Source organism: Chaetura pelagica, unplaced genomic scaffold (assembly GCF_000747805.2).
Source record: "Chaetura pelagica isolate M959 unplaced genomic scaffold, ChaPel_1.0 scaffold244, whole genome shotgun sequence".
In the NCBI taxonomy this organism is placed as follows: domain Eukaryota; kingdom Metazoa; phylum Chordata; class Aves; order Apodiformes; family Apodidae; genus Chaetura; species Chaetura pelagica.
The window spans coordinates 2,026,906-2,040,538 of record NW_009953719.1 but is presented as its reverse complement, the minus strand read 5'-3'; the positions used below and the strand labels follow the sequence as shown (position 1 = coordinate 2,040,538).

At 38.6% G+C, this 13,633-nt stretch overlaps 1 protein-coding gene across 2 annotated transcripts in view; it reads left to right on the top strand.

Moving 5' to 3' along the window:
- Positions 1–11,957, top strand: part of ERG (v-ets avian erythroblastosis virus E26 oncogene homolog) — a 32,413-nt gene extending 20,456 nt beyond the window's left edge. Inside the window, exons 5-9 of one of the 2 annotated variants that reach the window (XM_010000423.1) lie at positions 1,001–1,072; positions 5,855–5,923; positions 6,280–6,336; positions 8,127–8,174; positions 10,975–11,957. In XM_010000423.1, coding sequence (XP_009998725.1) covers positions 1,001–1,072; positions 5,855–5,923; positions 6,280–6,336; positions 8,127–8,174; positions 10,975–11,495 — 767 coding nt within the window. In that variant the 3' untranslated portion in view covers positions 11,496–11,957. The remainder of the gene's footprint in view (positions 1–1,000; positions 1,073–5,854; positions 5,924–6,279; positions 6,337–8,126; positions 8,175–10,974) is intronic. The other variant, XM_010000424.1, reaches the window with a different exon arrangement.
- Positions 11,958–13,633: the final 1,676 nt, after the last annotated feature.

The following is a 13,633-nucleotide window of genomic DNA, read 5'->3' as shown; positions in this document are numbered from 1 at the left end:
CTTTCCCTAAGATTAGATGTTTGCCACTTTACATAAAGGCCTGCTGTGGGCTGTAGGCCTGCTGCAAATCCCAGCAAAGCAATAAAAACATTTCCATTGACTTTGATGGAGTTTGGAATAAGCCTTAAGCCCTTTTTTAAAGTAGGTGGACTCAATGGTCTTTTCCATCTCTGGCTTTCCAAATTCTAATTTTCCAAGCAGTTTCCACATAGTTATCCAAGTGTTACTCAGCAGTTCTATGTGTTATCTTTTTCTACATATGTGCACTGACAATGACATTTTGAAATTTATTTCACTAAAATGAGATCGTCTGCATTTCTGTTACTGGGAGTGTGAATAAGATCATGCTGATCATTAGCATAAGGAAAATTAGCTGTTTTGGTGGCAGAAGAACTTTGGAGTGGGATTTTTAAAGGACTTAAAAAGAGTTAGGAACAAGTTTTCAGTGAAGTCAGCAGTAATTGCATAAACTCTTATTACCCTTTTCATGGTTGTAGAGATGGTCATTAGAAGTCTGTTGATATAGTTAGGGCAGTTTCAATGTTTGTGATAAGTGAGAAATAATTTTCTATGTAAAGCTAAGTATTTCTAATTTCTCACTGTGAAGAGAATGAGATTTCTGAGGGTCTGACCCAAACCTGACCAAAGTCTGTGAAAGATTCCCACAGACACTAATAGGAAGAGAAGGAAAAGAAGCCTTATTTCAGAAGATATGAAACCACCTACCCAGGAGGAGGTGATTGTGGGGAGCATAGAAGAGATTTTGTGAATTTGACTCTCTCCTCTCTTAGCACAGATTTTGCACAGTCTCTTATCCAGAAATCTGAATGGATTTACACAGCTGCAAAGGCTGGTGTAATTAACTTTTATATATAACAGTCCTAAGACAGAAAATAGTTAATAGTCTTCATTCAGACACACTACAAGACAGAAAATATCAGTGGCCTTAGGGACAGTGCAAATGAATCTCTAGGTGTTATGTCTTCTTCTTTCTCTTTAGGAGGTGCCACTTTTATTTTTCCAAATACGTCAGTTTATCCAGAAGCAACACAAAGAATTACAACCAGGACAGGTATGAACAATGACCATCTTTTGTATGCTGTGATCTTATTCATTTCACTTACTGAAGTATCTTGTTTTTCTCCTTCAACTCTCTTTTCGTAAATATAAGGCTATGTTTTGAATACACACATATATACATACATATATTTATATGTGTGTGCATGTATCATTGTGTAGAGATGATTAAACAGAGCAGATTAATCTGTTTCGACCACATATCTTTGTCATCCAAGCAATGCTATCTAGTGTTCAGAGCACCAGAGAATCAGAAGACAAGAGGTGTATTCACTGGTTCTGTTGCACTGTCCCAGTACAGTACTTTTCACTGTGTTTCAGCTCTCTGTAAAATGAGGCCATGCCCTCTTTTTCAATGCTTCTTGAAGGATATTGAGAAAAAATACTCTAAAAATGGTGGGTACATGTTTCTTATGCTACCTACTTTTTATTTACTTTTATTTATGTTTGAGCAAATAAACCCCACAAAGTATGATTGTGAATTTGAGACATTAAATAAGTAAAATCAAAACATAAGAAAGTTCTTATTGCTTAAAAATTTGAAGCCCGTTAAAGTATTGTGAGTGTGCTGGTTTGTGAAAGGTAAAGGGAATAGTTGACAAAGATGAGAACATTGTTATGAAGCAAAAAATTTTCTTTACATCACCCTTCACCATTAAAGATGCAGGAAAAATGCCTAATCTGGACATTTGCTTTTCCAGTAATAAGCACGAAGTACTGTGAGACATCAAGAGAAATAACAGCAAGACTACATTTAGAGGAAATCCATTGCTGAGGCAGAGGCATACATCAAAGTGTTCTGAAGGGACATACACTTGAATTGACTGAGTGCTTGTAAAAAGATGCATTCTTTCACTGAAAACAAGAGGGTTTGGATAGCAAATATTGTATCTATCTTTTATTATTGTTCTAGGGTATAATCCAGGAGACTATACACAAGTAATTATTTTATATACATATGTATACATGTGTATATGCATGTCTGCAGATTTGTTAATTGATAATTTAAAAAGACAGATAGAGAAACAGCTACCAGACCATTACATGATCACATCCATCCTGCTCAGTGTCTAGGAAAACAAACTCTTTTGCTAGGTTTGTTTGTCTGTAATAGTACTGTAGTGAATAGAAAGGAAACCATCGATCCAATGCATGAATTTGGCATTCAGCTTCTGTAAGACATTTACCAAAGACCCCCACAACTGTTTACAATTAAAATTATAAAAAAAATATTTTAACAGATCAAGAACTGGCTAATTGACCTCTTATGAACACTAAGTAATGACATCTGAAGTCATGGGTGCTTTAGTATTCTCTGCAATCATCTATAGTTATTAATAATTGAAAAAGGACACAATAACATTTGGTCATTACATAAAGCCAGAGATTCCTCTAAAGGATCCCTGTACAGGTGCCCAGAGCCTTCTTAGAGGTCAGAGAACTAGCAGTTTGTTAACAGCTGAAAATACAGTCTGATAAATAAAACATATCTTGCATATCTTACTGATTTCAGATTAATCCTTTTCACTCATAGAAGAAGGATTAACATAAGCATTGAACACCCCCTCCCTTGAAGTGTTTAAGGCCAGGCTGGAGGGGCTTTGAGCAGCCTGATCTGGTGGAAGATGTCCCTGCCCATGGCAAGGGGAGTGTGGAACTAGGTGATCTTCCAAGTCCCCTTCAACCCAAACCATACTGAGATTCTGTGGTTCTATGATCTTTATTTATGGCACAATGAAGCCACTGCTCTAGCAGTTGGCCAAAGAGAAAAAAAAGTAAACAAACGAAGAAACACTGTAGAGGATTGCCTGGGAAGTCTGACTGTGCCATTAAATAAATCAGCATTGTAGCCTTGTACGGAAAGCTGTGTGAATCATCCCTTATCAAAAAGGCTATTTGCAGAATTAGAAGGCACTTAAAGTAACCTGTGGGAATACGGAAAATTTTTTGAGCTTGTTGATAGATAAAAAGTTGGAAATTGTTCAACTGAGGATCTAGGGATTACATAATTATCAAAATAAAGAGTGTCATGGAGTACCTGCCTAGTTTCAGTATTAGAAGAAAGCATATTAAAAAAATGTTGGACATTTTTCTGAAGCAGTAAAACAGACTGTGGCCCTCATGGTCACAGGCTGTAGTAGGACCCAGGAGCTTTGAATGGCATGGATGAAGCTGAACATGAAAATGGATGAAAAGGCAAAGCCATAGCTATTGAAACAATTACCAGCTATGCAATGTAAAACTGAAGGAGTGAAGCTCTCAGTAGTTTACAAAGAAAATGAACATATAACAGATGGACCTCAGTGTCCTGCAGAAGATAATGATGCCAATTGAGAGGATTTCAGGAAAATACTAAGTCTGCTGTGAATAATACTATTTTATGGGTATGTTTCCATGGGACTCGAACAAAACCTGATTTTTTTTTTAACCGATGAGAAGTTCTATTATTTCAATATTTGTTTCATCCTGATTTACGATGGGAAAAAAAATGCTAGTTTTCTTTGAAGTAAAAAAGTTCTAAAAAACTCCTGCATCCTGTACATAGTGAAGTCCTTAATTTCAGCATTTTCATCCAAATCACATTTACTATGACACCTACAAAATAAAATGCTTTATGTCAATATTAAAAGCACCTTCCTGTGTTGACACAATTTCTTGTGGAAGATGTAGTTTGGATATGGATTGTCTCTGTTGCTCTATGTAAACTGGTGTTTACATTTCCTACAACTATCATGTGATATTGAAAGTATTATTTAATTTTATTTTTTACAATTTAAAGTTGACAAAGATCTTTAAAGTCAGGATTTTAATTCAAAAAGAAAGAAATATATAAATTTTTTGCAGAAACTATTTTTTTTCTCAAGAAACTATTTTGTTGGCACATTTCATGGCTTTCCTTTTAGTTAAATGTCACATTTCAACCAGACTGCCAAGAAGCTTTTCTATAACAAAGCGTCCTTCGTGTGAGAGCAATAGCAAACCCTGGGGACCATTACTTGATGACATGACAAAGGTCAAATATGAGGAGGGGAGTAAATAATGTTAAACGGGACTTAGCTAAATCCTGGGATGCAATTTTTGAGAAAGTAATTAACCATTGTCATTGTTAAGTCACTACAATAGAAAATTGGAAATGAGCAGGGCTAGCAAAGAACTGCAGTGACAAAGGCAGATTTCTTTAGTCACCTTTATAACAGAACATGAGGTTTCAGCAAGATGAAAGTGATACAATTAAGCTATCAGGAGCTCAGGAAGACCTGATATGGGTTTGTCTGAATGTGTCATCAAACAGAAGCATTCCCATCAAAGATCTGCCCAAGATAAGGACATATTGTACTAATATCTAATGAATAAGAACAGATCTGCTTATCTAGGACAGCAACATGTTTATCAAGGCACAATAATAAACTAAGAAAGAAGTTGGAATTCTGTGCTATTTCAAGAAAGGCTGATTACTGGGTTTTTCTTTTAATGGAGAGGGTGTAGTCAGAAAATTTAAGCTTATGATGTGTTGAGTTAAATGGCGAAACAGTTTTCTCACAGGACTAAATTTGTACCAAATGTATTTTAAGGCTGCAAGTGCTATCGAGGAGAGGAGAGGAGAGGAGAGGAGAGGAGAGGAGAGGAGAGGAGAGGAGAGGAGAGGAGAGGAGAGGAGAGGAGAGGAGAGGAGAGGAGAGGAGAGAGAAGGAGATTGTGGGAGAAGTTGCACAGTCTAACGACAAGCACATGCTTTCAATGTGATCTTTTTCCCCTGATTGTCTGTAGTCTTTCTAGGCAGGGAATGGAAGAACTGGGGGAAAAAGAAGGATTCCTCATGTCACCAGACTCTCCCTGGCAAGGCTGCCATGGAGGTAGATATCTGGCCAGGCAAGGCAGGACTGCACAAGATACATGACTGAGTACTGTCCCCACCGTATACAGACAGAACTTGGAAACCCCTGGAAGCATGACCAGGGTCCTTCTGAATTATTCTGCCAGATGATAAAGTTCTCAGGCTATGAGGTGTCTGTAACTGTAACAGTTAATAACACCTTTGATCTCAACTTAGTCAGGACATCTGCGTGTTACAATGATTCATCTACACACCAGTATTCTGTTCAGAGATGCACAGTTGTGCAGTTCCCAGTATTTTCTCTGAGTTTCTGAAGGACAAGAAGACTGTGGAACAGTTCTCAAGAAATCAGAGATAAAAAAGGCAGTATTCATTCAAATGTAAATTAAAGATAAATTGCATATCTTAGCAAATGCAAAATTTTAAGTGTAAGATTCCAGGAGACAACAGTGCTGGTATTGCCAGTCCGCTCCTTAAGCCAAACAGACTAAATAAATTAAAGGCAATTTGGTTGTGAATTTCACATTACACTTTATTTCCATTCAATACTTCTGTTCAGAGTGCTTGGAAATGGGCTGAGATACATCTGTTTCGCACAGAGTTGGTCTGTGACTATTTCTTTACTTCCTAGCTTATTTCATTTCCAAACATAATTTCTAAAATTAAGCGGAAGTACTGTTAAGAATCAAATAATCTATACCAACTTAGTTCTTCCAGGTAGGTGCTGCTACCTCCCTGAGATCCTGGGCAGGCTATGTAAGCCTCTGGCAGCAATTTTACCTAATGTGTTAAAGCCAGGCATAGAAAATCACGGGCAGCTGTAAAAGATTTCAAAGGGTAAACCAAACCTTTGTATCTACTACATATACTTTATAAACAAAGGTTTTACATTTTAGTTTCTTTGCTTTTATATGCATGAATCAGAGTAATTTTCCTTTGCAGATTTGCCTTATGAGCAAGCCAGGAGGTCAGCATGGACAAGTCATACCCACTCCAGTCCTCAGTCAAAAGGTAAAACACATCTGCATATATCTAGCCTGTGGGCCTAGTGCACATCTGTTGGGACCTGAATAGACTCTGAAGTGAACTGATGGGAGCTACCTTAGCATTCAGCTCTGGAGGTTTTTTACATGTGCCTTGGCTGGAAAGCCTGTTAGCTGTGAACAGGCAATACTGGGGGGGAGTCGCAGGACTCTTCCTTGAACTCAGGCTTCATTAGGTCCTTGACCCTATTGCTGTATCATCTTAAATCCTATTGTGACCATCACTGAGAAGTGAGCAGCAGGAGACCCAGGCCTGTGATCTATCACGTTTGGTGATAATCTTCTAAACCAGAAAAATAACTACATGGGTTTTTTCATTTTCAGCTACTCAGCCATCATCCTCAACAGTTCCCAAAACAGAAGACCAGCGTCCTCAGTTAGGTGGGTATCATTTTGTTTGAATTACAGCTGTGTGACAGTATTCGTTGAACATGCTGAGGACAGATCTCACCGACCAACCAGAAGCAAATTGCAACATCTGATTCAGACCACTAATGAGATCTCCAGCTGGTAACCACCAAATCCCTAGATGTATATGAGTTGGCTCTACATCTGGATCTGAAATTAAGGCTCCCATGGCCATTGAAAATTGTTTTTAGTAATGTTTAATGTCAGTTTCAACCTTAAAGAGTGAAAATGCTGTTGAACAAAGTGCCTGTATGCAGTTTAGGTACAAAGGTGGAAGGTAAGGATGTTGCATGCTCTCCACAGTAGTTGAAATGCTAACAGTTGGAAAATGGGCATGAGCAAAGAAAGCAAAATACATGCAGAAACCTATCCGAATTTGGCTCCTGAAATTAGACAGAAAAATGAGAAGGATTTGTAACCTATTGGGAAATTGAGGAGAAAGTAGAAGTTTATGAGTTTATAGACTAGTGGTTTTGCTACATGGGTGCATTTTGTGTTTGCAGAGCACATAATCCATGGGGTAGGACCTACATTGTTACTGTGAATTAGACTGTGTTTTGGACAGCTAGAAAGCACTACAGAGATTCTGAGTCAGTTACAACTTTTGTTAACAGCAAAAGGATAGAAATAGGAAATAAAAGAGATTTGGAGAATGTCGTTAGCTCAGAAGACTGAACCTGTGTTAATCACATGGATTTCAGATCATTATTCTGTTTTTTGCTACAGCTAATTATGACAGTGTATAATGGTGTCTCATTAACTCATATGCATGCTATCTGGGAAGCCTTATACTGCTTTTTGCCCAAATAGCATTTTATCTAGTCTGGCCTTCAACCATGAGAATCTTTCAAGAAATATGCTGATGATGTCTGTAGGTCCTTACAGACCTGTGAGCTTCACAGGTTATTTAAACATATAAGGAATGTAACCTGATTATCTGCTTGGCTGTAACACTGGTGGCTGTTTGAGAGCAGCTGCCCAGAGACAAGGCAGCCCAGTGACAGCGTCGTTTGGCAAGGGGCAAGGGGTGAGTGCCAACGGGCTGTGCTTGCAGCCCATCACTTTAGCTTTTGTACTTCTGCCACAACCTTCCCTTTTTCCTGTTGTACTTTGATTTAGGCCAAAATAAGTTTTCATTTCTGGAGGGAATTCCATGTGGAAAACATTGAGATGCTACAGGCATTATGTGGCTGGCACAGGATCTTCTGAAAACCCTACTTGCAAGGTTAATACAGGGGATCCCCCACTGGACTCCAGTGGATAAGAACAGACCCAGCCACGTTGCCTGAGTTCAGCCATGCACTCTTAGCCCTCTTTTGGAGGCTCTTTGGCCACAGAGTAAGCAGTGATTGGGGAAAATAAATATGACCTCACAAGAAGAGAGGCTGCTATCCTTTGCAAAGGGGACTCTCACCCCTGTGCCCATGGGCCCTGGCACACTACAAGGGTCAATAGTAGCAAAGAGTGCCAGTGTGTATGTGTGCTTTATTAAGTAGGATTTACAGCTTTTCTGAATATATGCTTGTGCATACTAATACAGTACAAAAAGCAAATGTGTATCCTTGCAATTGTTCACTTGAACACCCAGTTTTAAGGAAAAACATGCCAATATTGCAGTGCAGAGAAAGGAACCACTTTCCTCAGTGTTGGACCTGCTGTCCCATCAGTGACATACACTGCCCCACTCAAGGTTGAAAAACTATGCCTACAATGTCTTACATTATTGCTACATGAATTAAAACCTTTCTTTCACAATTTTGTAGATCCATATCAGATTCTTGGACCGACCAGCAGCCGACTTGCAAATCCAGGTGAGAAGGGATTTTGCTGAATTTGGAGGATTTCTTTTCACTGCTAGTGTCCCCACTTCAGCTTTAAGGCTAGTCTGGAAGCTGATGTGGCTGAGTTTACAGCTCCTCAGTATGACTCAGTGGGAGCTGGTGGTACCCAGTGTGTTGCATGATTAGGTTTCTAGGTTACCCAAGAGTGGGACTGAGGTCACAGATTAAGAAACATAAACTCATGTGTCTTAATGTAGGTGTCTGCATATGAGCTAGGTGTCTTATTTCCTATGATATTCATTGGAGATGTAGTGAATGTAGCCCTCTGTAGAGAGCTATTCAAATCACTCCAGTGTAGATGGTTACATTCAGTCAGTCAAATGCCTCTTTAGAGGTATTTAAAATGCTCATATCAATAGGAGTTCCCTTCAGTTGCCTAAATATTGGGATTTTGTTAAGTGCTGTAATATATCCCATCTGGTCCCCAGGCTCCTCCCCAGAAGTGCATGAGTGTTTTACCAATCTATGTCATTAGTGGCCCAGATTCTGTTAATTCACAACACAATGCCATACTGACCTTGACAAACATAGAATTTTGGGATGCATTACCTAGAACAGGAAAAATATATGGGAAAAAAACAGAAAACAATAATCTATGTGCAAAGAATAATTGGGTTAAACACTTAAAAAATATTCTCCCACCTAAAGAAGACAGTGGGGAGCATTGTGGACAGGGGCTTGCAGTGTATTTTAGCTAAAGATGAGGAACCTCTTCATGAGTTAATAACACTGATTGTGAACAGTGCAGATTTCACTGTTGCTGCTCTGAGCTTGCAGGACACACTGTGGCCATACACCACCATTATCAACATCATTATCTGCCACAATGGATTCACATTGTATGTGCCACTTCCTATTTCCCTTGCTTTAACAGTCACGGGTCCTGTGTTTCTTGTTCCACATTACAGGTCTTCTCAACCCTCAGCAACAATGTTTCTTCTTACAGCTATTGTATGGCTTTTCAGGGCATGAAATTGCCAAAATACTGATCCATTTTTTCACTTTATTCCAAGAGACATCAAGCACAGTTCTAGATTAACTTTATTTCTCAACAGTTGTGTTTGGGTTTTTTTTGTCATAGGAAAGCAATTAAATAAGCATTAAGAACAGGATTATCCAAATGGCCCAAGGTGGTGGGTTTCCTGGTGACACTGATCTTAACTGGAAGTGGGGGCCTGCCTCCCTTTAATTTGTTAACCCTGACTTTTGCAATTTTGTCAATCGTCCATTTGGTAGTCTTCATTACTGGGGAAGACACTGACATGGTCTGGATTGGGACACTTTTTGAACGTTTGGATATGGAATTCCTATACACCATCATTTGTGTGCTTTGACATGTTTTGTGTGTTTATAAATTGGTGGCATTACTCTCTCATTAAAAGGAAATTGACAGCAACCATTTATTTTCATAGGACTATATTTTACATTTGGAAGGCAAGTGTTTATGTTAGAACATATGTTGGATTGCTTATTCAAAAATTTGTGTTTTGTCCAGTGCTGAACTGTTTATTGATTTTCTAAGGCTAATCCTCTTGTTATGTTTTGTGTATTAAAACTTGCATGCCTTGCTCATACCACAGATTCTTTTGTTTGTTTGTTTACTTAATGCATGTTAATGGAACAGAAGAAATTCATTAAGGGCCGTTTGGATAAATATAATTTAAACGAATATGGGTTTCAGTTGCAGTGAAGTATAAACTGCTAATGGATTTCAGATGCTAGTCTAGCTTGATACTATAATTCATTACTAGAAGCTTTCTAAAGAAAAGCTTGTTTATTATACTCTATTTTTGGAAAAAAAAAAGAGTAACCCAACCGATTCCTGGTCAGAGATATACTTAGAAGTTAGCACATACTGGCTGGTTGGCAAATTCTGCTGACATTGTGCTTGTGAAACAGATTGCCTTACAAGCTGCTTCAGCTGTATTTTGCATCATTTCATTGCTGCTTTACTGAGAAATGCTAAGCTTTTAACATGAATATCAGTGGCAAGGCCCTTCAAAATCTACTTTCTATTGCCTAAAATAGTCAAATTTGTTTTCCTGTAATTCTGGGCAACACACTTCTGCAAAGTTGACAGCAGACTAAGTATTTTCTTTTTAACATTAAATTGGCAGAAGAGGGAGAAAAACCCCAACGTTTTAAGTCTTAACTTCGATAATCATTTAAACTCATTTGACACAGAATGATGACAAGAACATATTTTATGGACCTTTTCACTGTTTTTGCAAATGTCTTGCCCTATGGTTGTATGCAGTGCAACAGCAAGCTAATAAGTTTCCGTTCTGCATTTCCCCAAATGCTGAAAGGGAATGATATGGTTTGGCACAAATCCAGCTTTCTCTAAACTTCTCCATTTTATGTAGGCTGATTCCATAGCAGGGAACATACAGTTGCAACATAATGCTGTGAGAACAAGCAAAATGTTATGCAAGTGAAAGCTGTTTGTCCTGAACTTTAGAGATTAGTTTCCTAAATGAGCACTGTATTATTTCCCCATCAATTGTCTACACTGAATGACATTAGGTAACTATTAAATCTCCGTGCAATGGCATTCTGCCATTCAGAAGAAGGAAAACATGACACATTACCATTATCTCTGCTCTTTAGGGTTTCATGAGGCTGGGAAAATGGGACTAGTTAAGAGTAAGAAGCAGGAACAGGCACTGCAACATTTCCTAATAGGGCCCTGTCTGAGATCCTGGAAGAAATGATATCTTAACATTTTGAGTCACTACTCCTGACATTTCTCTTCCGTCTCCCCCTGCAGGGAGTGGGCAGATACAGCTGTGGCAGTTCCTGCTGGAGCTCCTCTCGGACAGCTCCAACTCCAACTGCATCACCTGGGAGGGCACCAACGGGGAGTTCAAGATGACCGACCCCGACGAAGTGGCTCGACGCTGGGGGGAGCGGAAGAGCAAACCCAACATGAACTATGACAAACTCAGCCGTGCGCTTCGCTACTACTATGACAAAAATATTATGACTAAGGTTCACGGTAAGCGCTACGCCTACAAATTTGATTTCCACGGAATCGCTCAGGCTCTCCAGCCTCACCCTCCAGAGTCGTCCATGTACAAATACCCATCAGACCTCCCCTACATGAGCTCCTATCACGCGCACCCTCAGAAGATGAACTTTGTAGCTCCCCACCCCCCTGCTTTGCCTGTCACATCGTCCAGCTTTTTCGCTGCCCCTAATCCATACTGGAATTCACCAACTGGAGGTATCTACCCCAACACCAGGCTGCCAGCTGCTCATATGCCATCTCATCTTGGCACCTACTACTAAGTGGGGAAAAAAAGAAGCACCAGAAAAAGCAAACAAAGACACTTCTCGCTGGGATACAGTTCCCTGATGAGTTGCAATGAACTCTATTGGAGTACATTAATTAAAAGTGCCTAAAGAGACAAGTGAAGGTTTGGCTGGGAAAAAAACACATTAAAAAATAGATGTCAAAGACTCTTTGTAGTAGGATTTAAAGGAGATATTCAAGTAGTATTAAGATACTAAAATGTAATGTATATGGGCATCGACTCTGTGGACCAAACAACAATAGACTATTGTAGGTAAAAGCATGAAATGATAAGAAAAACCTACAAAAGTTAGTGGTCTTAAAAAGTTGATAAGCTTATGTGTAAAGTTTGATAACTTGCTAGTGCAAAACTGGGACTATACTACAGCAATATAAGGATAAGTCTATAGTGACCTACCATACAATATACGAGTCATTACAAAAGAGGGGGAAAGAAGGGAAAAATAAAATTTAAAAAAAAGACAAAAAACCTACCTGTATTTAAAAAAACAAACAAACAAACAAAACATATCAACAAGAGACTGGTTTAGTGTGGAAGCTGATTTGGAATAGGACAGCACTGTTTTGGTTAAAATCAAATGCATGCCATTCAACAGAGTGTTATCAACTACTCAAACTGTGAAGACAACCCAAACTTAGAGATTCCTTGACAGTATTACAGGAACCCTGAGCCAAACATTGGAAATGAGAATGTGCTGAAGGGCAAGTGTATGACTGTAGATCAGAGGCCTGCACCTGACAGAGGAAGCAGAAAGGAGGAAGAGGAAGACAAAGGTGGTGAGAATGGGAGAAAAGAAACTTCTTTACCAGTAGAAACTGAAAAGACTGAAAACTTAGTAGTGTTGGGACTGTGAAGAAACACTTGTTTGGACTTGTAAAACATATTGCTCAATATATCTTTCCCAGTATTACAGGAGGAACAGACTTGATTTTATAGTAATAAAATAAAGTGGAGAAAGGGAAAAACAGAAAAATTCAGAAATAAGATTATGCATCTCTTTAAAACAAAAACCAAAACTGGAATTGTGCTCAGTATTTAAAAATTACCAGTTATAACCTCATCATTATTAAGGGAGTTTGTTTTCTATTGGTAAAGCAAGAGACGACCCCTGACTGCCAAAATCAGAAATCATCTAAGTATTTTTGTTAGGCGGGCGCCAGTTTTTCTTTATCGAGTCGCGAACGCTGTGCGTTTGTCAGAATGAAGTATACAAGTCAATGTTATTTTTTCCTTTTTATATAATTATTATATAACTTATGCATTTATACACTACGAGTTGATCTCGGCCAACCAAAGACACAAAAAAGGGACAATCAAAATATTGTGGCCTTGAATTTTAACTCTGTATGCTTAATGTTTACATTATGAACATATTAGTACTTAGAATGCAGAATGTATGTAATAAAATAAGCTTGGCCTAGCATGGCAACTCAGATTGACACTGTACTTTGCATTTGCATTTGCGTTTTTAGTGCCTGACATGCCCATCAGATCTCCTACTCACTGTGTTAAAATATGCTAGGCGTTTTGTTTTAGAACTGTTTCTGAAATCTGGAAATCATGGAAATGTAGGACCAAATCACAATGCTTAGCCTAAGTTCAAAGTGGACAGGTGCTGTGTGTCTTGTTTTCCAGATGGTTCTACTAAAATATTTGCTGCCCTTCTTTAACAGTGCCTTGCCATTCTTGTCTTGAGCTTCTTTTGCCCAGAGATTGCAACCATGCCCAATTCTTTGACAACTTCATGGCCAAGACTGAAAATGAAGTCTAAATGAAGCCTATTCTTCCTCTAAATAAGAATATTGACACTCAGAAATTATCTTTTGTTACCATCAGATTATGCAACATAATCTCAGCCTGAGGTGTACTTCTATACTGCATCAAAAATTGGATGACCATGCTCCTGTCCTATTAATACATACTGTATTATTTTTAGTAAAGAAAGTGAATAATGAAGAACTTCCATTATTCTTCACTTTAGAATGAAGGGCTTGGTAGCCTGTTAATTTGTCATTGCAGTAAATCCTGGCTGTTTACAAAGGGCAGGATGTTTTCTTTCTGTTCTGGATTTAGAGGCTTCCCACATTGTACCCTGGGCCCCAAAACTACATC